The sequence below is a fragment of the Accipiter gentilis genome, chromosome 22 (genome assembly GCF_929443795.1).
Source record: "Accipiter gentilis chromosome 22, bAccGen1.1, whole genome shotgun sequence".
Taxonomy (NCBI): domain Eukaryota; kingdom Metazoa; phylum Chordata; class Aves; order Accipitriformes; family Accipitridae; genus Astur; species Astur gentilis.
In genome coordinates, this window is record NC_064901.1 from 20,267,340 (window position 1) to 20,294,893 (window position 27,554).

At 50.8% G+C, this 27,554-nt stretch overlaps 1 protein-coding gene across 1 annotated transcript; it reads right to left on the reverse strand.

Annotated features, from left to right (window-relative positions):
- Window positions 1-7,503: 7,503 nt before the first annotated feature.
- On the reverse strand, window positions 7,504-27,069 carry SPINT1 (serine peptidase inhibitor, Kunitz type 1). The gene is made up of 11 exons (XM_049825987.1): window positions 26,966-27,069; window positions 26,318-26,790; window positions 17,490-17,641; window positions 16,493-16,631; window positions 15,211-15,381; window positions 14,470-14,496; window positions 13,384-13,509; window positions 12,397-12,447; window positions 11,445-11,615; window positions 10,662-10,718; window positions 7,504-9,516 (listed from the first exon to the last, which is right to left on the reverse strand). Exons 2-11 carry the CDS (start codon window positions 26,745-26,747, stop codon window positions 9,323-9,325), a joined length of 1,518 nt encoding a protein of 505 aa, XP_049681944.1. The 5' UTR covers window positions 26,748-26,790; window positions 26,966-27,069; the 3' UTR covers window positions 7,504-9,322.
- Between the last annotated feature and the right edge of the window lie 485 nt (window positions 27,070-27,554).

The following is a 27,554-nucleotide window of genomic DNA, read 5'->3' on the forward strand; positions in this document are numbered from 1 at the left end:
TGGCTCCGGAGACGAAACGCTTGTTCGCGTGTGACGTCTCTGTTGCAGGGCTTGGGAAACAACCGGCTGTGGGACAGTGACGGAGAAGGATTTGGTGATCTCTGCAGCTCACCTCGGGGTGCATCTGGTTGCCGAAAGGGGCTGGTGACGGGACCAGGTGTATTCACAAGTCATTGCAGCTTTGCGTCATCCCCTCTTTACAGAAGAGAAACTACTCCCTATATCCAGAACATCTGCCTTCCTCCTGCCCTACAGAGTATAAGGATCTGGCCAAGCTCTGAGCTTGGTGAGAAGAGGCAGCGCTTGATTAAAATAGCAAACACCTGGGCACACAGGCCCTTCTCCATTTTGAAACAGAAGCGGCATACTCCAAAGCCAATTACAAACTGAGATTAACTGTTCTGGATTTCATTAGTTATGTATCAATTAGGCCATCCCAGGAGGAAATGGCATTAGGAGCTACAGAGTAGAAAGTGCTTTAGTTGGACGGAGTCAGGTAAAACAGTTATCTCCCAGGGAAGGACAAGCATCCCGTGCTCCCCACCATCCTCATTTCCCCGGTTACTTCTCAAGGTCTGCAGACAACGACTGTGCATTTCTGCTTTGTCCTGCTGAAGAGAGCAAGGGAAGGGAGGCTCAAGTACCCAACCTGCAGGTCGTCCGAGATTTCTGAGAACCTCAGCTACAAAAATCTTCTGGAGAAACTTCACCGGCGTGCAGGGAGTAGAGCAGGGACACAGGGCTTGGTTCCCTCCAGCCTAGAAACCTGCCGAGCTCTTCAGAGCTACCAAAAAAAAAAAAAAGTGCTAGCACCACTTTTTTTTCACCCAGAGGGAAATGATGACCAAGTGGCCTTTTGTACCCGCTTTACCCAGGATGCAATGACTGAGTGGATGAAACGTCGGAGTGCGTGGTTCCAGGGATGCAGACCCTGTGAGCCAGGGTTCAGGGCATCCTTTCCTGGCTCTGGGAGAGGCTTTTCTCCTGACCTACTGATGGTCACCTGCACAACCCTGCCCCGCAGTCCTTGGCCTGCGGTCTCCAGGTGACTTATGCAAAATAAGTGGCCGCTTTTGCCCCAAATGCAGGTTCTGCTTGAGCCTGTGCTCCCTGGCTGTCGCAGCCCACTCCTCCTGCTGCCGAAATCCAGGCTCGAGGGAGAAGCTTCTGCAGTTTTACATGCGGGTTTCACCACTGCCGTTTCCCGGCTCTTTCCTCACGGCCTCCTTGGAACAGGCTGTCAGAAGAGTTTCCAGCCCACAGCCAGTTAATCACGCACAATTAACATAAACCTGAACGCAGTGGGGAATAAATGAAAGCTGGGAAAGCCCCCTTTTCTCAGCAGCTGGATGAGGCAATTTACAGAAAGCCTGGAGGGCATGGGGAAGAAGGAGCCTTTCATGAGGTTGCGGGTCCATGTGAAAGGGCAGAGGAGGGCAGTTTGGGGCAGCGTTCCTGGCCCCCTCAGCCCTAGTGCTGTGGGCCAAGGCAGGACAGCGAGCGAGCCGTCCGCCCCAGACACCAGCCCCGTGCCAAACGGTGCCGGGGAAAGCTCTCCGAACCACGGGGAGGGCTGGGAGGCTCCCAATCTGCCGATGAAGAGATACGCCAAGCAGGGATGTGACCTGCAGGACAGCAAGAAGAAGCTGGATGCAGTTTTCTAGAGCCTCGGTCCGGTGCTGTAGAGCCGGGGTGTGCAGGGCTAGGGGAGATGTCAGGGCTGACGGGTATGGTTTGACGTTTCTGGGTTAGCTTCCCTCAGAGATGGTCTCCAAGGCCTGCTCCTGTAGGTTTTCTCCTGCCAGCGCTGGTGCTCAGCTGATGCCCCGGGGAGTCAGTTCAAGGAGCTGCACTAGCAGAAAACAAATCCCTGAAAAGCTAATAGCTTTTTGCCAAGATGTTTCGGGGAGGCGGGCAGTGCTAATGTGAAGAAAGCAGCCGGAGCGTGGGACTACTCCTTCAGCAGGGGCTAGCTGTAGGACGGACTGAGTTGTAATGCTGAGCTGCTCCCTTGGGCTCAGTTTTTACCATCAGCTCTGCAGGCTGCTGCTCACCCGGGGGTCCTGCCCTGTCTTGCACCCTTGGCTGGAGACTCCCACCAACACAGAGGACCAGCCCAGTGGAAAGCTTACCTAGCAGAAAATCAGAACATCCTGTCCCACCAAGCAGATCTGGCTGGTGCTTGGGGATATGAGGACCAGCACCCAAGCGATGGAGCTCAGCTCATCTTCAGTGCATAGAGACAGACACATGTAGCAGTCGGAGAGAAGCTGCAGTGGACTGTAAAAAAAATCAGCTGTGAGATACAGCACACAAGGTTTTAAATCAGTTCTTTGCATCCAGGGCCTTGCAGGGGAAGAGGAGCCTAGTGGTGAAAAAATACTGATGAAAACAAATAGCTATTTTCTTGGTACTTGGGCTTCCTTTTGGAGCTCACCCAGTTGCCCCAGAGTTGGCCAACAGTGGAAGTTTCCCCAGTACACAACACTTTAAGTATTCAAATGGCAGTGTCTGGTTACATTGACTATTTCCAAGCAGAGTCCTTCAGATGCTTACTCATTTTCGCGATGACCAGCTATTTGCATGGGTTTTACAGCTTTGCGTGCTTAAGACAGTAATGTCATGGGAATGCAACAGAAAAGGAAGAAGATAAAGCCTTGCTGGCTGAGAATGTGCCTATACAAGGCAATGGGAAGAATGATATTGGGCACACACATTGTGCCAGCTCTTCCCTTTATCTACAGGGTTGTGCTCTGAGCAGATCCTGTCTCTGATCGGTCCCTTAGCAGCTGAACGGGGAGATAAGTGGAAGGAGAGTGAAAATTGCACAGCTGAGCAGCAGAGGGGTGGTGGAAGGCTCAGTGAGCAGAAGACGTGTCAGGCAAGAGGCAATTCCTGGGCAAATTGTTTTTCATTTAAAACAGATTAACTCAGGCTTTGGAGTAAAGGGGAAAAGACTTCCCCCTCTCCCAAAATACTAGGATAGGAGGAAAAGGAAGATGTGTTGACAGGGTGTAATTCTACAGCATAAGCAGGGATAGTTTCTAAATACGAGAGAGAACCAGTTCAAACTGGTTTAACAGAAACTTTGTGCACCAAAAACCTCTAGTGAGGACATTAGAATAAGAGCGTTGCATCTTCAGCAGCAGGTCCCGTCTGCTCGGCCGCAGAGCCACGTGGTCCATGCAACGACCCCACAGCTGTCGCCGAGAGCATCCGCCGCTGTCGTTAAGCCTCCTCAAGTGTGTCACAAGCGCCCCTTCATCCTCTAATACAGATTTGCAGCTGCCTTCAAGGCAGAGAAAAGGGTTGTGTGGTGAGGCTTGGAAGACACAGCTACCAGCTTCCAAATTTGATGACATTCTACAAAAGGACTGTTTTGGCTTGCTTTGGTTTTAAAGAAGGCTCTACCGCCCGGAGTCCTCTGATTACAGGAAAAAATCTATTTCTTTCAAAACATAGTGTGTGTGTTGGAGGGAGGAGTATAAGTCAGCAAAAAAATCTGGGAAACTGATCCAAATAGATAAAAAAAAGAAGAGGGAGAAGCACCCACATGCATTTTTTTCAAAGTCTCACTGGCAAGTTTTTGCTGCTGGACTGGTGACCCCAGGAGCTGGGCCTGACTCTATATAACCCATACAAAACCACAAGAAAGCAGACCCAGGGCACAGAGGACCCACGAGAGGCTTGGGAGACCTGAGGTCAGTTCTCTGCTCTTCTGAAGGTTGTATCAGCTCTCCCCTGCCTTGCAGGTGGCTATGAGGTTTCCAACTAAATGGACCACAACATTGCCATGGACGGGGAGGGAGGGAACAGTATCTCACCTCTTATGGAGCTCATAGAGACCTAGAGCATGTCACATCTTAGCACCCGACTCCAGCAGTGCACAGTGTCCCTGCTGGTTTGACAGTACAGTGTCCAAGGCAACACCGGGTGGGATATTAAGATATTGCTGCCCCCTCTTGTGGACATCTCAAAGGAGCTGGCAAACCACACCGGGCAGCTGCTCTGGCTGAACAATAACCCCATAATGAATAAAAAAAATGCAGCAGTACAGCCGGCAGCCAGCGGTGAAGGTGCAGGCGAGGCGGCAGGCAGCAGAGCTCGGGTCCCCCTTGGGGGTGCAGCGGGGGGAGAGAAGGGTTCCCGTGATGCCTACGTGAGAGGGACACTATCGTTAAAGCAGAGTTTCTGGCTGGGGGAGTCCCAGCAGCTCAAATTCCTGGGCCGATGCTTCACTTGGAGACCGGTCACAAATATTTGTTAACAATCCTGAAGCAGCCGGCATGTGGGTCAGGTGTGTCAGGGCAGAGAACAAAAGCACAGACACTTTGTCTGCACCGAGACTCGTGGAAAATTTCCCCTCTTCTTGCCTGGCTCCAGCAGGGCTCCCGGCCCCTGCAGCTCCTGTCAAATGCTCGCTGTCATTTTGTATATCCTCTCATGTAGGCTGGCTCTGGGCAACTTGGCGAAGATGGTAATTAAATGTTGGGTCTGGCCTGTGCGAAATCTCCTAGAGCTGTTACAGGAACCGATGGTGAGTTTCAAAACTCCTGACACAGCAGGAGATGAGGACATCTCGGAGAGGCAACCATCGACTAAGGGCCACAGAAACTCTGTCAACGCCTCAGGTGGCAGCTTGCCCAGGAAACACTCATTTCCCCGTGACACTGGTCAGCCAAGCTGCCTCGCAGAAAGGTTCCTCCATGCCCTTTTACATGCTGCAGAAGAGATCAGATCTGCTATAATTTCTATAGCTGGCTGTATTTCTCTGTGACTATAAACTATTACAGTAACATGCAGTTCTGTGCTTGATGACCAAGGGAGAGTATTTCCAATTGTCTCTCCATGTCCTCAAGGAGAAAAAAAGTGTCTGGAAAGTTTTCACAAGCTATTTCCCACATGGGTACTCCTTCAGTGAGCAATGTTTGCTTACCACATTTTGGCCTAGCCATGGTACTTCAAATCTGCATCTGCTCCGTTTAAGAAGCTCAAAGCACACTTCAGTAGGAGCAAGTCTGGTCATTCCTAATGCTTGGAGTAAGGGCAGAGGGGAATGACATTCAAGATTTCTCTTTACATTATGCAGAGCTTGCAGACAGTCCCATTCCTCCTTCCCTCCAGCTTTGGAGCTTTCTTTTTAACCTGAATGAACTGTTTGACCTCAAAGCCAAAATAATTTCTTCCTTTAAGCGATAAATTAGGCTGGAGAGCTAAAGTAACTTATCAGAAAGTATCACATCACTGGGGCTTTTGTGCAGGGCACGATATTCTGGCCTGCCACTGTGGAGCCATCCCTTGTCGTGCCGGAGTGGCTGCTGTGTTTATTTGCAGAGCCATTGTGCCACGGGGAAGCCGGAGACACCCGATATTTATCAGTGAGCTAATGCTTCCTGCATCCAGCCCGGCAGCCACACAAAGCCTGAGGTCCCCTCCAGCCCGCTGGGATTAACACGGCCAAAAGTTTGGGCAAGCCCTCCTTCCTGATGGTGGGAACAAAGGTGGGTCAAAAGCTTTGCTGGTTAGGAAGGGATGAGAGGCTCTATGGTCTTCCTTCCGCAGGGATGGAGGCCACCACCAAATCAGACGGGGCACTCGCAAACAGGCAGCAGGTTCCCGTCGGTGGAGCAGCCCTGTGGGCAGCAGCTCCGGGGGCTCGGCAGGAGCCTGGCTCTGTAAACCCTACAAACGACCCCCTGAAAAACACTGACCTGGGTGGGGAAGGCATTGCCAGCACCCACTGCAAGGACAAAGGGCCAGTCTTGGATCCCTCCGGGAGCCTCCCGTACCAGCAGAGCGGCTGCGCTGGGGCGATGGGCTCAGGGGGGATGCGGTGGGGAGCTCCGCGCCAGGAGGAGGGGCTCTGCCCAAAAATGACCAACGCTTCACGTAACTGCTTGTTTCGGGCCACAGCCGGGGGAACGGCAAGGATTTGCTCACCGTCAGGCACAAGCAAGTGAAGCAAGGCAGCTCAGTTTTCACCGAAACATGTTTCTCAATCAGCTGACAGCAATGCGGTCTTCAATTCCATTTTTTTGAGGAGAGGGATCTTAATTTTGCAGAAAGCTTCAAAATCTGGGCTCTGCTTCCTGCCTGAAAAAAAAACAAACCCATTTTAAAGAGCTGGGATTTCCCAGAGAGCAGAAACCCTTCTTTCTGGCGGGGGGCAAGCCATCCCCCCGCGGAGGGGGTGCGAGGGCCGAAGGCGGGTGGGATGCCCGGGGGGGTGCAGGGGTGCAAGGTCTTTCCCCAGCCACCCCACGCCGTCGCAGCTGGCGCAGCCCGGGTGACCCCACACGGTAAAAGTTGGGGAATGCAGACACCCAGCCTGCGCGGTTACACGTGTGGGTGTGAGGCACGGTGCCAGCTGCGTGTCTGAGCCTCCCTGGGTCCCGTTGTACCGAAATGGGGGCACCGCTCGTGGCCCCCGTCCCCCCCGCACCCGGCAGCAGCGGGAGCAGCAGCTCCCCTCGCAGCAGAGGGTGCCCGCCGGGTGCCAAGCGGGGTACGTCCCCTTCACCCCCCCTTACTCCCCTCCAGCTTTTTGGGGAGGAGGAGAAAGTGCTTTGCAAGCTGCAAAGCAAAGGGGAAGGCTCAGGCTGGACCTGCAGACAGCACCAGGGCCATGGCTAACACCAGGAGACAGAAAGATGTGCTTTAAGTGAAAGAGACTGTAGTATGCGTAGACTTCTCTCTTTGGAGTCTATCAAGAGAAGCAGCTTTGGTTTCAAACAGCGCTCTCAGGCCTGGGGTTACCCGTGCCGTGCCGGGACTGGTGACCCCATCAGCCGAGCAGAGCACGGCTCAGCAGAGAGCGGCTCCTGGGGCAGCTCTGCAGGGGACACAGGGGATAACGTAGACATAAGTAGCTGGAAACGGCAGGATGGGAGAGCTGGTGTAGAGTGGGGGAAGAGAGAGGTGGTAGTGACAGAGCAAACCCCAGAGCCCAGAGCAGAGCGCAGGGGAGAAACCCTCCCCGCTGTGGAGCAGCGTTTGGAGGCCAGCGCTGCCGGGTCAGTGACGCAGGGGCAGGTTCGCCTGGTTCCCATACATATCCATTGCCAATTAGCTAAATTTACATTTAGCTAACTTTACATTGCAGTGCCTGAGCGATCACCAGCCTGGAGACACAGCTAGAGCAACTCCTCTTTGAAGGATAGTGTCTGCTTCTGGTTTCAGACCCAAACCCCAAACCAGTCTGACCAGCTGGAACCCAGTTTCAGGTTACACCCTGCCTTGCTCTCTTGGGTGACTTAGTGGGTAACGATCTCACTCCCAGCACACCTCACACAGTAGTTGCCTCTCCAGGTATCCACACACGTTGCATGCCCGGCTCCCAGCCCTCCCCAAGCCATGGGACCGCTGCTGCTGCTGCTGCAGCAACACCCGAGCGAGCGCTCCCCCCTGAGCTACCGCAGTCTGGGCAGATGAAAGGGTGCGAGATAGCAGGCATGGGAACCATACCTGCCCCCTCTGCGGGTCAGACACCACTCCCAAGTCAGGTAAGACAAACAATTCCTTTTTATTATCAGAGTGAGCGCACACACACAAAAAAAAAAAAAAAAAAAAAAAATCAAGATGTTAGGTTTATTGCATAGGCCATGATAGGCTGTGGGAAAAACAAAGAGATGGAAGAAATGATATGAGACAGGTCATGAAAAGCCATGGAGGAATCTGACCAGCCCCAGGGACACTGAGGCAGATGCCTGTGATGGGGAGAAGCATGCAGTCAGATTGCCAGCAGGCTACGGGCAGTGGTTTCTTCCCTTCCAGCCCGGGCATCGGCCCAACGAGGTAGCTCTCCTGGATCCGCGCTTGAGAAGACCTGAGCCGTGCCCTGAGCCGGGCATGGCTTCACCAGAGCCTTCCAGAGCCACCCTGCCCTCAGCCCTGAAAGGGTCCAAGCATTTGGACTAAAATCTGTTCACAGATTTATGCTTCTTACGCACACACGCGCACACACAGACACACACACACAAACACGCACCCTTTTCCTCTCTCGTCACAGCAGGAGTTTTCCAAAAGCAGCGGGCACTAGGAGCTGAGGGACCGGTGCCAACCCCACAGCCGACAAGGCATACCGGGCACTTCAGAAATAGCAGCTTCTGCCCCCAGCAGAAGTCCTCAGCTCCCACAGGTACAAGCCTGGACAACAGAGATGCAGCGGTACACAACCGGGGAGCACCCCACTGCAAATAGCTTACAGGGGAACACACGGGATCTCACCGAGGTGGGGATATCACATGCTGCCATGGGGCCAGGGATGAGCTCCGGACCTCCCGGGGCTGGGCTCATCTTGCACCCGGAGGGCTTGGGCCAGCAGGAGTGAGGAAGCCTGGGGACATCAGCCGGCGGTACCCAGCCCGCCCCTGTGCTCTGAGGGATGCCAGGGGCTCGGGTCAGGCTGCGTGCTCGGAGGAGAGCGCAGGAAAATCAAAGCTGCAGCAAAGGTCCAGCTGCGAGGGAGCTGGGTCCTTCCACCCTGCCCTCACCATCAGCAGGAAGAGTAGGGACATTTCCTTTCGTTTCACGTGAGAATAAATAGATATTTTGTCAAGGTGTTTGGGGTCAGACTGAACACTGGAAAAGCAACCCGGGCAACTTACAGAGAGAAAGTGGCGGATACATACTGTACACAGGAGACCGCAACATGGCAGCCAGGCAGAAAAAAATCTAGGTGTGCTTTTATGTCAAAAAGCAAACCCTAGTGATTAAAGCAAGTATTTCTGTTTCCTTCCATCTCAGAAACAGGAACCACTGGAGTGTTCCAGAGCTCTCAGAACAGGCCAGACGGTTACGTGAATCAACAGCCCTCAAGAGGCTCACCACGACCAGGAGGACTGCTGGCCTGTAGAGCCACCTTGCAGAGGACTGGGGGGAAGGGAGGAAAATATGAGGTCGGGTGGAAGAAAGTGGCACTCCAAACAAAAAATTTCTGGCTCTGGTGAACTAGCACCATTCACCACATGAATGCTACACAGATCCAGTCCCAGGGTCCTTCAGTAAGTTGAGTGGAGCTGTGCTTCAGGTCTGAGCAGGAAGAAAGATGTCATTCAGAGTTTTCACTGGATTGTTTGAGGTTAGGAAAGGATAGACATCAGAGAGCAGCAAACTGCTCCCAGATCTTCACTTTCCAGAGCAGCCATTTAGCCAAGACAATCACAAACACTAGTACTGCCAAGTCATGGCTAGATCTTGGCCTCATGCTACAAATGTCTTCAAAGAGAAAGTGTGCTTCAGGCACAGGCCTGTGTCTAAAAACAGAACTCCAGAAGTTTCTGGGAGTGCCCCAGTGCTGGGCTGGAGAGAGAGAGCCCGTAGGTCAGACTGGTTTGGTGGCACTGCTGTAAAAGAGATGCTCAGTGTCCTCTGTGGTGGAGAGGGTTGAGTTGGTAGCGGTGGTCGGCTGACGACGGCGGCTCTTCTTCCTGTTCTTCAGGAAGAAGTAGCCGATGATTGCCAGGACCACCATGATGCAGATCCCGAGGAGCACGGCAATCACCACCTCAAAGGCACCTGCGGGGGATACGTGAACAGGTTAGGAGGGCTGCTCCACGAGCTCGGATGCAGCAGGAGCGGAGAGGAAGAAGCGAGCGCAAAAGCCGCTGCAGAAGCTGTGCTGGCAAAGAGAAGAGATGGGCGATAGCTGGCCTGACAGCAGGGTGGTCACTGCACAACTGGCAAAGAAGAAGGAAGGCATAAGGGTATGGCCAGGGTATAGCCAGCCGGTCTCTCCCAAATTAGAGTTCCCATCATTTCCCAGATGCACCACGCCCTCTAAAGGCTATTCGGTGACTTTGGCAGGCTTGGCCATTTGATGCTCCTATGAATATCAAGCCCTTCTGCAGCGCTGGCCTTGCTGCACATGTCAACGGGAAGGCCACCAAGGGGTGGTCGCAGAAAGCACCTCCTGGCTGGGGTAATGTTGTCGGAGTGAGCTATGGTGGACAGGCTGAGTTTGTTGGGAAAGAACTCGGAGCAGTGCTGCGAGCACTTGGTCTTCTACAGCCAACCGATCTCCTGCCATCAACAGTGGAGATGGTCAAACGTGACGCATTTGAGAGCTGGTGTGAATTTGAAGATTAAATCACTCTCTAGGGTTGAAGAACAGAAGAGTATAATTTCAGTTCTCTGCTGAAGAAAGAGGCCTTACAGCTCTGTGGTGAAAGGACACCAACCTTAGTGTGATATTCTTTTAAGAACTTCCAATTCGATAGCTTTGGTATTCTTTACGGTTGTAGAGAGGGTGGATAGGGTCTTCAGATTTCCCCACAGTCTAGCACCCAACATTATTCACATACCCACTTTAGCCTTCTTTCGTGCAGAAGTTAGTGGCACTTATGTGAACTTGGCCCTTAGGAAGAATTTTACGTGCCATTTTTTGATGCTGAATAGTGGAGCATTCATGCAAGTTAATGGAAGGAAAATCAGGAGCCTCTGATATGAGCTACTGAGTCACAGACAAAGGACAAATGGGACCACCGAGGCACAGTGCATAGAAGCATCTCTTGCCACGGCTAGCATCCCACAAACCACACATTGCTCCCTCAGCTTCAAAAGGGGGGTGGGAGAGAAGGCTATTATTTGCAAGAAAAGACAACATCTTTTACAGGACAGGGTAAAAGCAACAAGCAAGATCTGCAGGAAAAACTGTTACTCACTTAAGATAGCAGTTTGGGACTCAAATGATTCCCATCTCCGGCCAATGGCATCTGCTTCTGAAATGGGAGCAGAGAGAGGGGAAAAAGTTTAACAAAGAAGGCTAGGAACAAGGGATAAGACAGGTTTCTGAGGAGCATATTTCCAGTGCTCTGAAGTGACTGAATGCATACAGCATCCCCCTTGAGAGCCGTGGTACTGAACTCTCAGGGCAGGCTGGGAGGCACATTGTAGCTGGGGGTGGCACTTCAGAAAAGCAGCAACAGTTTGCCTCCTAACACGTACAGTTTGGCAGAATTCCTCCGGTTTCAGCTGTTGGCCTCCACAGCAACACATACAAAGCTCTAGAGTGTAAACCTTTCCCTCTTGTTTGTTTAAAACTTCTGCCTAATATGTGTCATTGAGGATTTTCTTAATTTCTCCCCTCCCACTTGGGGAGAACTGGAGCCAAGCTAGAAAGTTAGATTCTCCTTAGAGAGGCCCTACCATATCTCTGGTTAGTTTTGTCACCCTCCTCTGTCCCTTTTTCAATATCAGCACCCAAAATGTTTTCCAGCTGTGAGAAATGGCATGCTGCATTGCAGAAAGATGCTGTAGATACACACGGTTCCCTGTAAGCCGTTGGCCACATTGAAGAATGCTGTGAGGCATGGCCAGGGTTTGACGGCAGAGCTGCTTTGACGGAAAGCTCCCAAGTCACTGCCTCTTTCGGACCACATAATTTAATCTGGAGTTAGTTTCATAGTTTGATCAGTAAAACGCCAGCCCTCACTATGTCTGCTTACTTGTGATGCCTGAACATGATTTCATGCAGTCTTCCTCTTCTTCAAAGTTGTTGTCGTTGCCACCACAGCCCCCATAGGTGAAGCGGTCACATTTCTCAGAGAATGGGTTATAGTACCAGCGGGGGATGCTCTCGGTGCACTGCCCAGTGTCAGGCAAGTCCACACAGTGACCTGGCAAAGCAAGGGAGAGGTGCTTTAGCCCAAGCAGTGTGTTCCCAGAGCAGCAACATTTTCTGCTCACAACAGGAGAGCACAAGCACCATGGCAGAGGGAATCCATGGCCAGAGCAGTGGCTCTCGGGTCCCCACTGCCCAGTTGCCAACTGCTCAAATTGGCATTGCCCATAAACCCTACTAGCAAGGAGGAAAAAGGAGCATCAGAGCGTGCAGTCGTGCTAGACCTTGGATTCAGTCCCCTGCAGAAACGACCTGTCCTCCTCAGGAGGCAGAAGGGAACATGAAGAGCCCGGACACACGGAAACCACAGTTTGGCTTGGGTCTCCTCTACAAGCAAGCTGCATTTAAGCTGACTTGGGATATACGCTTTTAGCCCAGTGGCAGTGCCACCGTCTACGTTAGTACAAACAGAGCAACGGTATGGGATCAAGCACAGTTATATGATTGTGTTCGTATTATGCCATTGTTGTGTCCCCCACACCGCTATTTCCAAAAAAGTGCTGCAGGGTTTTGTACAGGCCAGGTACTGTGCCCAACAGGCAATATGCATGAAACCTGCTTGGGTGGAAAAAGTTTAGGCAGGGAAGTGAAAGCCTGCTATAAACAGCTGTCCTCAAGGCCTGAGAACAGGCCCTTGCTCATTTTTAGTACAGGGACTACCCAGATGCTACACCCATTTTTGGAATTATACAGAGAAGCAGTTCTACCATGAAACAACAGACTGAAGAAAAAACCAAAAGCTGGTAGATGTCAGCCTAAGTGCTGATGGTACATACCTTGCTTACGTGTGACATTGATTTTCTGCAATCTATTGAACTCACGAGCATCTGCGAGAGAAACGTTTCATGTTAAAACATCTCTCACCAGTTGAATACAAAAGAATGCCTCTGTCCACGCAGACATGGGCAGACAGGGCTTTCCTGCACATTCCTTTGCTACCACAAGCCAGGGAAAGGGAGATATAATTTGAAGTTCTTAAATATCTCAAAGCTATGAGAGGAACATGGGAAAAATAAAATGTACTAAAGGGAAACTATTCCCAATCTCTGTTCCACAAATACAGAGACAAAACTAAGGAAAACAAAGGCTTCTTGGTTGGTTGGGGGGTTTTTTTCATCAAGAAGTCTGGGGAAACTGCTATCACTCTAGGTTTTAAGAAGTGTGAAAGAGCACTACTGTAGGATATGAGAGAGGGCAAGAGAGATGAATCGTATGCTTGCAACCTAAAAAGTCAACAAAACACCCACATATAGGAAAGAGATTATGGGAATTCTGTCAGAAGAGGGAAGGAGAGACGGAGGGAGGGAGAGAGGAGGGATTATGGACTTGGGCTGCTCATCACTGTGCATTTACATTAGCATAACGTGAGGATGTTAAGGGGACTGTGACACTGGACAGACTGGGAGAAATGGTTTCATTTCCCATCTCCCAACTCCAGGAGAGCAGGTAAGGTCATTCAGTGAGAAAAATATTGGAAGGGGAGGGGAGAACAGGCTCTGAGGTCTTACAGACAGGTGCAGAGAAGAGAGTCGAAGAGTATTTAAGAGGCACAAAACATCCCAGAAAGAAGATCACCTCTTGCAGTCAGCAGAGATAGGGGAGATGGCAAAACCTGCAAATGTCATACTGCGGAAAGAGGTAATGCAGGGTCAGGAGATAAGAACAGAAGGCATCAAAAAGCATTGCGTCAACACCTGTGACTTACATTGCACTCATCCCTGGGCAGATACTAAGTTGTCTAGGCCAGAATTTGAAGTACTTACATTGTTCACAATACATCTCATCCGATCCATCAGCACAGTCAAGAGTTTCATCACACTCCAGATAGGCATCAATGCAGCAGCCATCCTTGCACCTGAAGAAGGGGGACTGACAGTTCCCATTGCACACTGCGTCAGAAACAGTTCAGACAGCTCATTAAAATTCATTCTTTCTCCCTGCCACACAGATGCTTTATGAAGGACTTAAAAGCTGCCGATAGGGCTGGCAAACAAGCAACAAGGCAGGTAAGTTAAGGTCTCCCTTCAGTACCACTCTGGACTCAAAAAAAAAAAAAAAAAATTTCTTATTTATAAATGAAACATTGCTCTGGGAACAGCCATGCTTCCTCTCAAAAAAGAAGTACACAGAAGGTGGAAGCAAGAATGAGCTACTCAGGAGGAATATGGAGACATTGCCCAAGCAGGGGGGATTAAATTAGGAAAGACAAACTGAAACCTGCACACCCAGCTGCGAGAGCCAATGGAGAAGAGTGGTTATTCCCGTCTGCTCCAGAGGTGGACCCAAGTGTTGAGTACTGTGCCCAGTTCTGAGCTCCCCAGTGCACAAAAGACATTGGCAGACTGGAGTGAATCCAGCAGAGACTCAGCAAGGGGCTGGAGCACAAGACCTGACATGGGTTATGGAAAAGACAGAGACAGACTCATTTTGGAGGTGCACAGTAATAGAACGAGCAGCAACAGACACAAGTTGTAACAAGGGAAAGTGATTCGATATAAAGGGAAGAAAATTATGATGAGGGTCATCAAACACTGGCACAGGTTGTCCAGAGAAAGTGTAAAATCTCCTTCATCAGAGATACCCAAAGCTGGACTGGATGCAGTCCTGAGCAACCCGATGTGACTCAAAGCTGGCCCTGCTTTGAGTAGTGGGTTGGACCAGATGACCTCCAGGGGTAATTCCCAACCTGAATTATCCTACGATATGAAAGTGAAAGGCTTAGTAAAGAAATTAGTCTCCAGTGCCCCGCTTTCCCCGCTGACTGAGTGCTAAGCAAAAGCCACAGGAGTGGACGTGAGACACCGAGCCTGAGCTCACAGCAGGATTACACAGCGGTACAGGAGGCTCACCTGGCTGCTGTCGCCCACCAACAGAACCTGAAGAGACAAGGGGGAAAATAAAATAAAATTACCACCACATCATTTTGTCAGCTCAAGATCGGCTTTATATTGCCTTCATAGATCACCTAAGAAGTGCATATTTTCTGGAAGCAAGCCCTGTAGGAGTTAGGGAGGGGAAATACAGGTGTCCACCACCCAGAGACCCCAGACGAGCAGTGAGGCACCCACGTGAGTCAAGCCTGGAGAAGCACAGGGGACCTTCACGCCACGAGCTGGACCGTTCCCAAATAGTCTTTCTTTTCCAAGGCTTTTGCCTCCTCCTTAAGCTGTGCTCTGCAAAGGGCCTGGCAGAGGCTCAGCCCGTTTATCTGAGGCAGCACTAAGTCATTCTCAGCCTTGGCTACGAGGGTGCCAAGGGAGAAGATTAATTTCATTTTGGCAGTGAAGCACTTCTGGCTCCCCCACAGCACAATGCTACCCTCTGAATTTAGGTTTCAGATGTGACACGAAGGTTTGGTGAGGGTTTCTGCAGCCGGAGACACACCAGGGACGCTGACCGGGGCAGCAGGGCTCCAGGGGCTGGGTCAGGTATGTTGGTAGTGTACGACTAGGACTCTTCATCTATAACTAGCCTGGTCTCCTCAGCTCTCCGGGCTCCAACTAGCTGCCAGCCGAAAAGCTGCAGTACCTGCCCACAGGGTCGTCCCAACCCTGTGAGAAAGACGGGGCAGATTTTTGAGGTAGACTCACCTCTAACATTCTTGCAGGCGAGTTTACACTCCTCTTCCCGTAAGTAGTTATTCTTGTTGGGCTTGCAGCCACCAAAAATGAACTCCTCGCACTGCTGAAGGGTCGGGTTGTAAAACCAACGTGGAAAAGACCCCCGACACCAACCAACCTTCTTAGGACTCAAACAATGCTCTATCAACAAAGTTAACATAAAAGGTTCTGGTTAGCTTGCTTTGCCTTCATATAGACAAAGGAGAATATCTTCCAAAGGGAAGTTTGTCAACAGTGTGGACACTAGTCTGAAAGATTCATAAAATCTTGAGTGGCATGGAGAAGGTGAGTAGGGAATCATGGTATATATTTTCTTATATGAAAAACAGGGTCACAAAATCAAATTAGAAGGTGCCACATCCATAAAGCAAAAGGAGCTGCTTCTCCACGCAGCACATAGTTAAGCTGTGAAACTCCTTGCTTCAGGATGTTGCGGCCCTGCAGAGATTACATGACGTCAAAAAGGGATTCATCCATGGTTATTAAACACAAAGAAACAATCTTCTGCTTAAAAAAATCTCCCAGCTGCAAATTCCCTGGGGACTAGCCAAGCATAGTAGGAATTTACTGATAGCATGTCATGTTCTTGTACACTTTCCAAAGTATCAACCTCTGGACACTGTTGGATGCAGTATACTGGATTTTGGACAGACTATTAGTGTCAGCTGACACGGCTGTTCTTGTATTTTTATGGTACCTGTGGTAGGAGGAGAAATTCCCTGCTTAGCTACTAGTCAACCATTTGTCCTTGCTCCTAATGCACTTGTAGTGCTGAACATTTTCATCATTAAATAAGGCCATTAAAGTAAAACACATAAATAAAGCCAGGAACACTTTGAATGTCATGCAGATGGCTCCACCTACCCTGCGGCTTAAGGGAATTAGGGCCTTCACAGCAAAATCATGGAGTCAGCAAGACCTTTCGGGTTCTCCTGTTACACCCTCAGCTGCATCCTGGGCTTCAGCCGCTCTGGCATCACCCAGCACAGGGCAATGACACGCAGAAAGGATGGGGTTATTGCAGGCCACCTCTTCTGCAAGAGGATGCAAACCCCCTAAAATAGACCACTATGAATGCAGAGACCTTCCACCACTGGTCAGGTGCAGGCTTTTACTGGGAAAAGTTGACATATAAATCCGGTCTCTTGGTTGTGCTCTTTTCCCATCTACCCCTCTGAGAAGAGCACCAGTGATGCCAGAGCAGCACCCAGGCCTGGGGACTCCAGCTAGACATCCGTGGGCTCAGGCTCACCTTCAGTCTGCTCAGAATTCAGCACCATGATGGTGATGTTGGTGAAGTCTTGCTGTTGTGCAGTGTCTGTCACAGTAAGCTGGAAGATGTAAGTTCCCGCCTGTAGGTTGGAGATTTCTACCTGATCTTCTTCGTGCTTCTGAGAATGGAAGGGAAAGGCTTATGCAGAAGAAGGTACTTCTAATGAGGGAATAAGCGAAGCCATGCAAGGCCCATGTTCTTGCATCAGGAAGAAAAGATCTTGGCTGGAAACCCCCAAGCAGATGTCTGGCATGAAAAATGTCTCAGTGCTATACAATCCCCCCAAATTCTTGGGCTGGTACCCAGCTGGAGTAGCAGAGAGAAAGAGTACCACAAGCGTAATTAGATACTTCATATTTTGGGGCATTATGAAGGCCTGAGGGAAAATAAAAATCTTGGGAGAGGACTGAAATACCAGTAGTTTTTATTTTACTTTTTTAAAAATAAAACCTATTACGAATCATTTACTTAGTACATAGGGAATAAGCTAGGTGTATTTAAGAAATATATACTCCTTCATTTTGAATATGATAAGTATATTTAGTTTTAGAGATGGAAACGAGTGCCTATTTCTTTGCATGTCAAGAGGTTTCTAAAAGAGAGTGAATCCTTTTGTCAGAATAGAAAGCTGTGATAGTATGGACACAAACTTTTTCCCTTTGTTTGCTAACAATATTGGGCCTCCACTTCCAAGCTGCCTTCTCAGGTGCTCCCACCGAGGCGGATCAGGTGTTGCTCAGGAAGGTTTGAGATGGCATCCCGGTGCAGGGAGCCCGAGCCCTGATGAGGCCAAGAAATGCCACGTGCCAGTAGTGTGCGAGAGGGTGGGGGCAACCATGACTTTCGGGAACAGGCTCGTGGGTGGACTTGAGGAGGGAAGGAAAAGGGGACCTCTAAGTCAGTGGCTGTGAGAGCCCAACCTAGTGCAGCCCACAGGTGACACTGAGCAAGCTGGTTCCTTCCTGCAGCTCCCTACCTTCATCTCCACGGAGGGGTCGCCGAAGACCTGTTTCCATTCATAGCTGACTATCCCTCGGTCATCCGTGCTCTCTGTGCCTCTCAGCATCACCGGTTCCCCCGGCTGCACCCTCATGTCCATGCCAGTGCGGGCTATTGGAGGATGGTCATCTGCAGAAGAAATGCAGAACAAGGCTCGGGTAAGAGGCTGAAGGGTCCAGTCCTTGTCTCCGTTACAGGAAGGCAAGGGAGGGCGATGCTTCCAGGCTAAATCAATACAGACTTCAACCACTGAAAGGAAAACACTTTTATATGGCTGTGCTTCTTGCAGCCTGAGCAAGCAACAGGCAACCAATACCGTTATTACTGCCCTCCTGCCTAAATTAGTAACTCCACAACCCGCTCTGGCAGTGCCTTTGAGCCAGTTGGCTCCCTGGTCACTTCTGCCCACAGGAACCACCGTAAGAGGGTGTCCCTGTGGCTACAGCCATCGTGCTTCTCACCGTCGGACCACATCCTCCCAAAACAGCACAGAGCGATCTCCACCCTTTGCTTAGGGAGATGACCTGATGTGGGTGTGGAAGAATGTGGAACTGACTCTTATCACTCCTACCACCATCTCTAAGCACCGTGTTAGCATACTTAACCAGAGCTATGCAATGCGGGATTTGGATGGGAAATATCCCTCCTCCACCTCATCTTCCGCCCCACTCTCTGACATGCACGCCTTAAAAAAGGCACACAAGTGCCATTCGTGAGATCGTTATTTTTATGCCATTCCATGGATTAGCTTACCAGCAGCCTCCACAATACTTGAAACACTTTTCCAGACCGTAAGTGTAAGAGATGAAAACTGATCTCTGCCCGTGCCAGCAAGAGCAGCCTACACAATGACACTATTGAGCCTGACTCATAACTCATTTCGGCCTGAACGTCTCTGCTCGCAGGCTTTTTGCATAGCTCAGCCCATAAAACTCCACCTGGTAGCACCTGTATCAGGTCCAAAACTCAATGTTCAAGTTCAGCCTGAGTTTTTTGTAAAGGCGTCGATTGTCATTTATAAACTAGATATAAATCACTCCACCATTACACTGTTACATCAACCGTGACCGAAGAAGAGGATCAGTGCCCAAACCCCTTAGAAAACTACTCCACCAGCTAATTATCTTCACTGTTGTAGACTTGCTCCTAATTTCCTGTTTGAGTGTTTCTGGATTCAGGTCCCAGCTGCTGACTCTTGCTAGAGCCTGCTGAAGGGACCTTTAATATGAGTCATGTATACAAACAAGCCTGACATGCAAAACAACCTACTTTTTAGTTCTTTCATCACTAAATTCAGTAGGATAGAGGGCTTTCCAACACATATTCCAGATCAGTTACCACAAATCCACGCAGAATCTTCTGTTTTCTAGTATCTTTTACCAAATGAAGACATATTCATTCTATCCTGGTTTTAAAAACGCTGCTGCCACCAGAAAGTCACCGGGGAAACAAACCTTCCCTTCTTCACACATTTGAGGATTGCGCTCAGCCTGTTCTGGCTGCAGAATTGGGGAGGGTATGTGCGTACGAGCCCTCTGAGGTTGCCCCTGCAGCCTGCTCCCCAGCCCTGCAGCGTACCCCCCCTCAACCCCAGGCTGATGGGGCTGCAGTTTTATTGTATGGGAAGAGGTCAGCCGCTGCAACTTGTGCAGCTGCGGGGCTTCTGGTTACGTATCTCGCACCGGTCTGCGCGTTCTTTATTCCGTTTTTTCACGTAAGTATCGGGTGGGAACAATCCGGGATCGAGCTCGTATTGTTGAGCTTGATCCAACCACCAAAATTAGGCAGAGGAGACCCAGCTGGACTGAAAGAGGCCGGGAAGGCGACACAAGCGGGGATGCCCACCCTGGTGTCCTCTCGCCCTTGGGTGAGGCACACGTCCCTGCCACTCGTCCTCAGGGCTGCAAGCCAGCGTGATGCCTCCTGTCTCAGTCAGGCCCAAAGACTGCTGAAAGACACCAAGCAGGGCCGGGAGAGCCTGGCATCTCTTGGTTTTGAGCAGGGCCAGCAGAACGACTAAATGGAGATTTGCTTTATTTTCAAGTGGTCTTGCCATGAGAACGTTCATTGGTGAAAGCCATGACTCCAGCTGGCAACACCTTCCAAACTGAACAGGGGAAAACAGCCCCACAAGCACCTTGTACGCAGCACAACAAGCTCTGGAAAGGGGGCACGTTCCTGGCATTCCTGCCAGGCAAATGCCGTGAGCCTGCCAGGGAGAAATGCAGCCTGCTCCCTGCCACCCTCCTGCCAGGGTGAGCCCAGGAGATGGGTGCCATTGCACAAGGGAAGGACCAGTTCTTCAGCAACACAGAGGCTGATCATTAACTCAGAACTCCAAATCATATTTTTCCTTGATATTTTTAAGCATGTGCACATAAAAAAAAAAAAAAAAAAAATTGCGGGCCAAACATTTCTCCACAGGTCAATTTAGTTAAAAAAAAAATAAATTGCGGGCCAAACATTTCTCCACAGGTCAATTTAGTTACTTTGGGTTGTGGATTGCACAATGAAGTAAAAGTTCAGTTCTGATCAATGGGTCAGCGACTTCTCCAGATCCCATCTCTGATTAGCCAATTCCCCGGCCCTCCTCACCTCCAGAAAAAATAGTCAGAATGTTTGCCTCTCTGCAGCGACTGCCAGGGAGGAACTCCCACTAGAAATGAAGGACTTCATTTTCAAGTCTCTCCCTTTTCTCCTTAGGATGTCTGAAAGCTCAGTGACTGCGGAGTATTTCTGCTACACTGAGTATGTGAAGCCTTCAGTGGGAATGTGGCTTTTCTCCACCTGAGGTTCATAACCAAGTGCTGACTGAGGCAGAGTGAGTATCAACAAACTGCTCATAGAAGGAAGATTCTCCATTCAGTTTGTTTTGCTCTGAAAGTCTGTTTGAAAAATGAAAGTTACCTTTGCTATAATGCTCTTTTGACTCTGGAAAGTTTCCGCTGTAAAACTCTGTAATTAACAGGGAGATTAAAGCTTTATGATGCTGTTCTGAGTCGTGCTCTCCACTGTGGAACACATACTCCTGGAGTCACATCATTAAGGGACAACTTCCACTTCCATTTATAAAATATGTCCGAAGGTGAAATATCTTTTCTTTACGATCCTGAAGAAAAGCCTGATAGAGTAAATCCAAAACACTTAAAAACAAATTTATATGACTCACAGTGTATTCATGCCTCAGTCCCTGTTTTTTGCTTTTTAAAAAATTTCGTCTAGTTTTAAGGCTTATGCAGTCAGTGGTTTGTCTGGTTACTCCTCTAACAATGAGTAAACTTGAACCAAATTTGATGGGGGACCACCAATCTAAAAGATATTAAATTCCTACAAGGGCTGCAAAAGTAAGCATCTAAGTGGGGGAAGAGACCCCACTAGGGACCTTGCTCTCCAAACATGCGGGCACCAGTCAAATCCCACAGCAGAAAGCACTTGCAAAGCTCCAGCTTGGGGGGATTTCTCTTTCGGAGTTTGCCCTCGGGACACAAATTCACAGAAAACCAGATTTCCTCCATTCCAGCGCTCATGCAGATACACCCTAACTGCTTGAGACTATAAAGCACTGCTTGAAAATACCTCAGAATGATTTGAGGTTGCCACTGGAAAGAGCTGGAAAGCTTTCTCCTGGTCACCGAGGGGCTCTTACTGCCCGCCGTTGTCTGCGTTGGCAGGAGCAGATTAATTACAAAGGGGACAAGTGTGGCGTACGCCGGGGACGCTGAGGCGCTGCAAAGGGAAGGACCTCGCTGGGGACAAAAGCCACTGGGCAGGCTGGTAGCAGAGACAGGAGCAGAAATGAGGCCACCCAAATTCCAGCGTCCATGAGACACGCAACCTCAGAGATTTCAAGCGTCAGAAGCCAGCTGAGCCTGCCTGCTGCGAAAGCGGGTGGGCAGGGGCGGGCAGCAGCCTGGTTCTCCCCACGAACGCCAAAGCTTTGCTCTAACCTTGCTTCGGGGAATTCATTCAAAAATGCACAGCTTTCAGGGAGAGTTCATTCAAATCTCGCCCATCGACACTAGAAAATTCTCCGTAGTAACAGGCAAAGGTAAGGAAGGAAAGTGCTGATGCCACAGTGTTAATTTGCCTGAGGAGGGAGAGAGAGAAGGGAACAAGGCAATGCAACACATTGCCCGGAGAAAGAGAAATACAGGTTCTTTCTGGAGGGATTCATCCTGGCTGGGCAGCAAATGCAGTCACGATCAAGCTGTATAGTTTTTGGAAAACTTATGCAGAGCCAAGCAGCTCTCAGCATTAATTTCTAGAGGTTTCCACAGTGGTTTGTAGGAGGTGCACACAGCAGGTCAACTTAACCTCTCTCAAACAATACAGCACAACTGAAAGGATTATATTTTCAGATTAATGCAATCTGCTGCTGCCCCAGGCTCCTTCCATCCTTCCTCAGGGTGTGGGAAACCAGTCCGGTTTGCTTTAGCGGGCAGAGGGAAAGAGTCTCCCGTGCATCCTCATGCCATTTTAGTAAAGATTGGGTTTTTTACTCCAGTCTCCTTAGATAGCTCCAGAGCCACGACATGAGGTAGCCACAACATGCAGCACTTCAGTAAATTCTGTATCACAAACGGTAGTTTCACGCTGAGTGGAAGCTGTTCATCGCCTGCTCTGAGCGGGGAGCTGGACTGGCTGGTCTCCAAGGGCCCTGCCAGTATACATTAGCCTCTGAATCTGTGATGCAGGTACTGAACCTGCAATTTCCCCCTCTCCTGGCCTGAGCTGGGTGCTGGAGGACGAGCAGCTGGCTCAGGGCTGAGCAACACCAGCCAAGGGGACACCACTGACCAGACCCGTCTCAGCCCCGGACGAGATCCCAGCACCGCTCGTTTTAGTTGCGCTGTGCCCGCAGAATGGAACAAAACGTTTGAAGATGGATGAGCTTCGAACTTGAGGAGCTCTCCTTTTTGAATGCATTACCGAAGTTTTTAACCTGCAAATCTCTCTCCACGGTGAGGCAGGAGAAGACCCATCCTGAACCCTGCGGGTTCCCCAGCGCTCCCCGTCTCCCACTCACAAGCATTCATTCAGCAGGAAGAGTGTGTCACCGAGCATTTCACAACCACCACAAAAGATTCAGTTCAAGAAACGGACAAAGGTTCAGGGAGGTTATTTTCCAGATTCACACCCAGAACTGGTTTGCCTAGACCAGAATAAGCTCAGGGTAGTTACTTAAACACTGGGCTCCATTATTACCAATAAAGTGCATGGTGAGCCTGCCCCTCCCGCATGAGCCAGGCAGAAAACTCGCACCAAAGTTCAGGCTGGGAATCATTTAAGAGGATAGTGCCTTTTAACAGTAACATCAGAGACTTCGGGCTGTACGTTAGCTGGAGCAGGCCAGAGACGGAGCCAAGCTGTCATCACGAACTTATAAAGGACTCGGAAGATCTTGTTCTCCAAAATACTGAAAATATACTCCAATAATGTGCAGAAGCTAGATTTCAGCTGTTTTCACTGTTGCCTGCGCCCCCAGGTTTTTCTGAAGTCACGACACCGTAAGAGTGGCCGCAGCGGGTTAGAGCAAGGGTGCGTCTGTCCCGTGTTCAGTTTGCCAACAGCCTCGCTGTGGATGCTCAAGCAAGAGCAGGAACAGGGCAAGCAGACACAGTGCTTCCCCCGTAATACTCTCCCAGCTTTCAGCTACTTCCATCAGGCTCCAGAAACACTCCAAGATTAAATTTTCCCATTTAGCAGCCCCAGCTGTGCTCCCTCTTTCAAGTGTTACCTAGTCTCTTCCTAAACATATATAAACCTCTTAATTCAAGAGGTCTGCTCCCTCTGGTAGTAGTGTGGGTCTTGCAACGTGTGGCTTTTTTGTTTAATGTCACCCACTGGGAGCACTACATATATATTTCACTATTCACTAGAGAAAACATGCTTTTAACCCTCATTATTGCAGAGAATGTCTGAGGATTGCCACGTGGGCAAACCCTAAAGGCTCCTACGACACCTGACGGCAACACATAAAGGAACGGGATGGATGATAAAGCAGCATATAAGCTTCCTGCAGACCTTTAGAGGCAGTCTCAGGGGGCTGACAATAATCTGGGCTCCAGAGCAGCCGCAGAGCTTCACATTTTAACAGCGATACAGCACAACAGCAGGAAGACTAGACAGTTTTGTCTCCAGTCCGAAACCTGGGCCAAGATTTTTTTGCCCACAAACATTTGGGAGGAAAACCTGACTGAATGCTGAAAACAGCTTCCTTAACACTCGTTTCACCTGGCCTCTTCAGGCATCCTCAAAAGTCTGGAAGCAAAAAATGTCGTAGAGCTTCCTTATGCTGCCAGGTGGACACGCTCGGTGCCCAGAGGCTCCTTCATTTCGCCTCCTGTACCTGCACCCTCGTGCCCTTCCCCTCTCCCCCTCGGTGGCTGCCAGGCACCCACCTTCCAGCCCAGATAGTCCCATTCCTCCTCGCGTGGACCCGATTCCAGCACCACAGCTGGAGGAGCTTTGGGTTTTGGTTTGGATTTTTTTGTCTGGATCCGAGCCAAAAGCATTCTTAAGCGTCTCAACAGCTGCTGTGGGGAAGAGGGCCCAGCTCATATGGTCTGATTTAGCCCTTGTTATTATTTGCCATTTCTCCGGTAAAATAACTCCTTTTCAGCTCTGGATTCATAAACAGTAAGAGTCCTGCATCTCTTTTCCTGCCAGCCCTCTGATGTCATTCAAGGTGATGCAGAAAGCGTTTGGCATCAGTCAAAGACAAAGCCTCAAAATTCCAGGTAAACGTGCTTCCCATCGAAGCACAACATGAACGTCTCAGCCTGATCCAAACACGAAGTAGCGAGCTTCCCAGAGTCTGTCACTCTAGCCGGAGACCTGCCCAGCACCCTGCACCCTCCGAGAGTGCAAACACAGGGTGTAGAAGGGACCGAGCCCTTCCTACACCCGCAGCGGTGTCGTGGTGCAAACCCCACGTGAGCGAGGAGGGGCATGCCCGCTTCGGCAGGCAGGGCATCCCTAACAGCATTTCTGGCATGTTTTCCACTTCTTACCAATAAGCCCTCCTCCTGGGTCTTCCTGCTCCATGGCAGCATCTGTGAAAGTAGCATTTAGGGATGGTTTGCAAAGCAGCACCTGCGGCTGGGATGCTCCAGCTAGGTGCCATGGATGGGCACACACAGCACTGCTGGTGGCACAGAGAGCTCAGTGACCCAGGGACACTTTCCAGAGACCCGCACACACGCGATGCCAGGCCCTGGGACCAGCCCAGGGACGAGGGGGTTGCAGTCTCTGGTCCACAGAGGTGAAGGGACTGAATTGCTCAACAGTACACTGCATTTTAATCTAATCTTGTGAAATGAGGATGTGCTGGAGATGATGCATTCCCTTTTCCTCCCACAACAAAGCGTGGAGGAGTTCAGATAGCTGCCAGTATGCCACCTCCAGTCCTGGAGGTGTGGGCTTCGGTTCCTCGCTAACTGCAGTTCCCGTGGAAAGGATTTTGAGCCTAGAATGGAGACGCAGGACAACTACTGCAACAGTGAGATCGAGATTTACCAGAAGGGCCTAAAATGCAGTGGGAAGCAACTGGGAGGGACAGAGGACAGGAGGACCACTTCTGCCACATCGCTGTTCAAACCAGCGACACCCAAGGGCTGCTCCAGAGGAGCCCTGCCCTGCTCCGAAACGCCGGTACTGCTATTTAGGATGGACAAAAGCAGTCAGTGTGGGGTTTGGTGCCGTTTCACACCTCCAGCACCTACAAGGCTCACAGGCTGGCACATCCCAGCAGAAGATATAAGACCTATTCAGCTCATGCCATCGAGCCCAAGCCCATGTGCCCACCTGGATGCTCCCCTTGTCATCTTCACAGATCCTTTCCTTCCCCGCCACAGGTAGGGGGTGTGAGGAGGATTACCCGTACAGATATCCCCTAACAGCCCTGCCCAGGCACCAACATATAATAAACCGGTTACGGTTGCCAAAGGTCCGGCCAGGCTAGAGATAACCCAGCCTCGCTAGGCTTCCTCCAAAACACAGAAGAAGGAGGTAAAAGCAGGAATCGCCGTGTTTTCAGCGTTTCTGAACACACTGCACTTCTTTGCAGGTAGCAGAGCGCGTGGCAAGGAGCCAGCTCCAGATTAGTTTGTTTTCCACCTGGTTTTCTGGGTCCAGGTGCAATCTTTCAGAGCAGGGAACCAGGGATTGGGGAAGAGAGGCCCACCTCCAAAGGGGGAGTTTTCTGATCAGCCTCCCCCAGCTGCTCCCTCTCCCTGCCCCAGCAGCAAGGACCAGCCCCAACAAGCAGAGCGATACCGAGACAGACACCTCACCGTCCGGGCTGCTGCTCACAAGATTCAGGCTGTGGCAAAATGAAAGGTAAGTGGATTGCGTCCTGCCTCCAGCCCCTGAGCAATTAAGAGATTAATGCAGCCCTTTAAAATGCGGTGATGTGTAGATTTTTAGAGGATTTCACTTTCCAACCTCAAAGGCCTGGGGGGAGGGAGAAGAAAAACAATACCTTTTTCTCTGTATTGTAAAGTATCAAAAACTCAGCCTGCGTTCGGTAAACTCTCACTCCACCCCCTTCAAATAAGTTAAAGAAAGATTCCGTCTCCATTTACTAATAGGTAAACTGAGGCACAGATCTTAAGTGAGTTTATCAAAGTTAGGGAAAACCTTTGAGGCAGAGGCACATATAGAAACCCATATAGATCTTTAACACCGCTTTATCCCAACCATTTGGCAGCACAGCTGCACGTATGACTGCTGGAGGAGCTGGCACCAGTGGCCGTTAGTGCTCTCCCAGTCCCGGTTTGCACGCATCCATTACGGGCGCCTTACCATTAGATCTGTGATCCTGCATTGCCAGGTAGGAATCGTACACGTCCTTCCTCAAGAAGTTGAGAAAGCCGATCTTCCTGGCAAACCTGCAGACGAAAGCCTGCTCGTAGAGGCAGTCGAGGAGAAAGCAGCCCTGGATGTGGTCTTCTTCTGTGCCCGGGACCTGCTCCACGAGAGCCAGGTTGCAAGCGGGGTCCTTACAGCAGGCTCTCACGCAGTCCCTGCTCCGACGGACCATGGGGGACGACAAGAAAGTGGCTCCGTTCTGGACGGAGGCGTCTGTATCCAGCACCAAATCTGGCACCCCTGCCGTAAAGTCTTCCAGGCACGTTTCACCGAAGGGTTTTTCCTCCTGTCCTTCACCGAAGTCCGCTGCCAGCACCAAACAGACCCAGAGCGCAAGCCATGGACCCGGACTCTCTCTGGCCATCTTGGCGCCCCAATCTTCACCGCCTTGAGACCTTAATCCTTTCCTAAAGGAAGGGAGAAGATAGATGAAGCTAAGAGGGATGGCCTCCAGGTGCGTGGCACCCTGGAGCGAGCGGGGACCCGCAGAGGCTGCGCTCCAGGTCCCTGCTCCCCCCGGGGTGGCCAATGTGTCCCCCCACCCTGCAACTCATCCCCAGGCGTGCGCTCTCGGCCCCCCACCTGGGTGGTCGCTGGTGAAACCGATGCTGGGAACAGGCTGTCCCCCTTATTCCCCCCCCAACCCGGTGCCTTCACCCCTCAGGTGTGTGCCTTCAGCTGCGTCCCGACGGAGACAAAGGCACTGAGAGTGCAGGAAGTGAAAACCAATTCCTGAGAGAGGAGGGGAAAAAAAAAAAAAAAAAAAAATCCAGTCACTCCCCTGCATGCTGAATTGCGTAAAAGGAAGGGGAGGAGAGCTGGGCTGATACCATCTTCCACTCCTCTGGTGAAGGGAGGAAGGTTCCCTCCCCAAAGGAGCCCAGAGCCGTGTTCTGGCTCCTGCAGGTGCAAGGGCACCCACTCCAGATGAGCATCCCACCAGCCGGGTGCTTGCTGCATCCCCACGCTTAGGATGCTTGGAAGGAACCGAAAGCCAGGCAGTACGCGCTCTGTGTCCGCCGGCAGTGGCCCTCACGCTCCGGCGTGGCCCGCTGCGTGGCACGGACCACCATTAGCCCAGGTCTTGCTAACCCGAACGAGTCAACCTTGCGGCCGCACCTACGGTGCCCGCTGCCATTCCTGCTGTGAGGGGTTTCACGCCCGGTGCCGG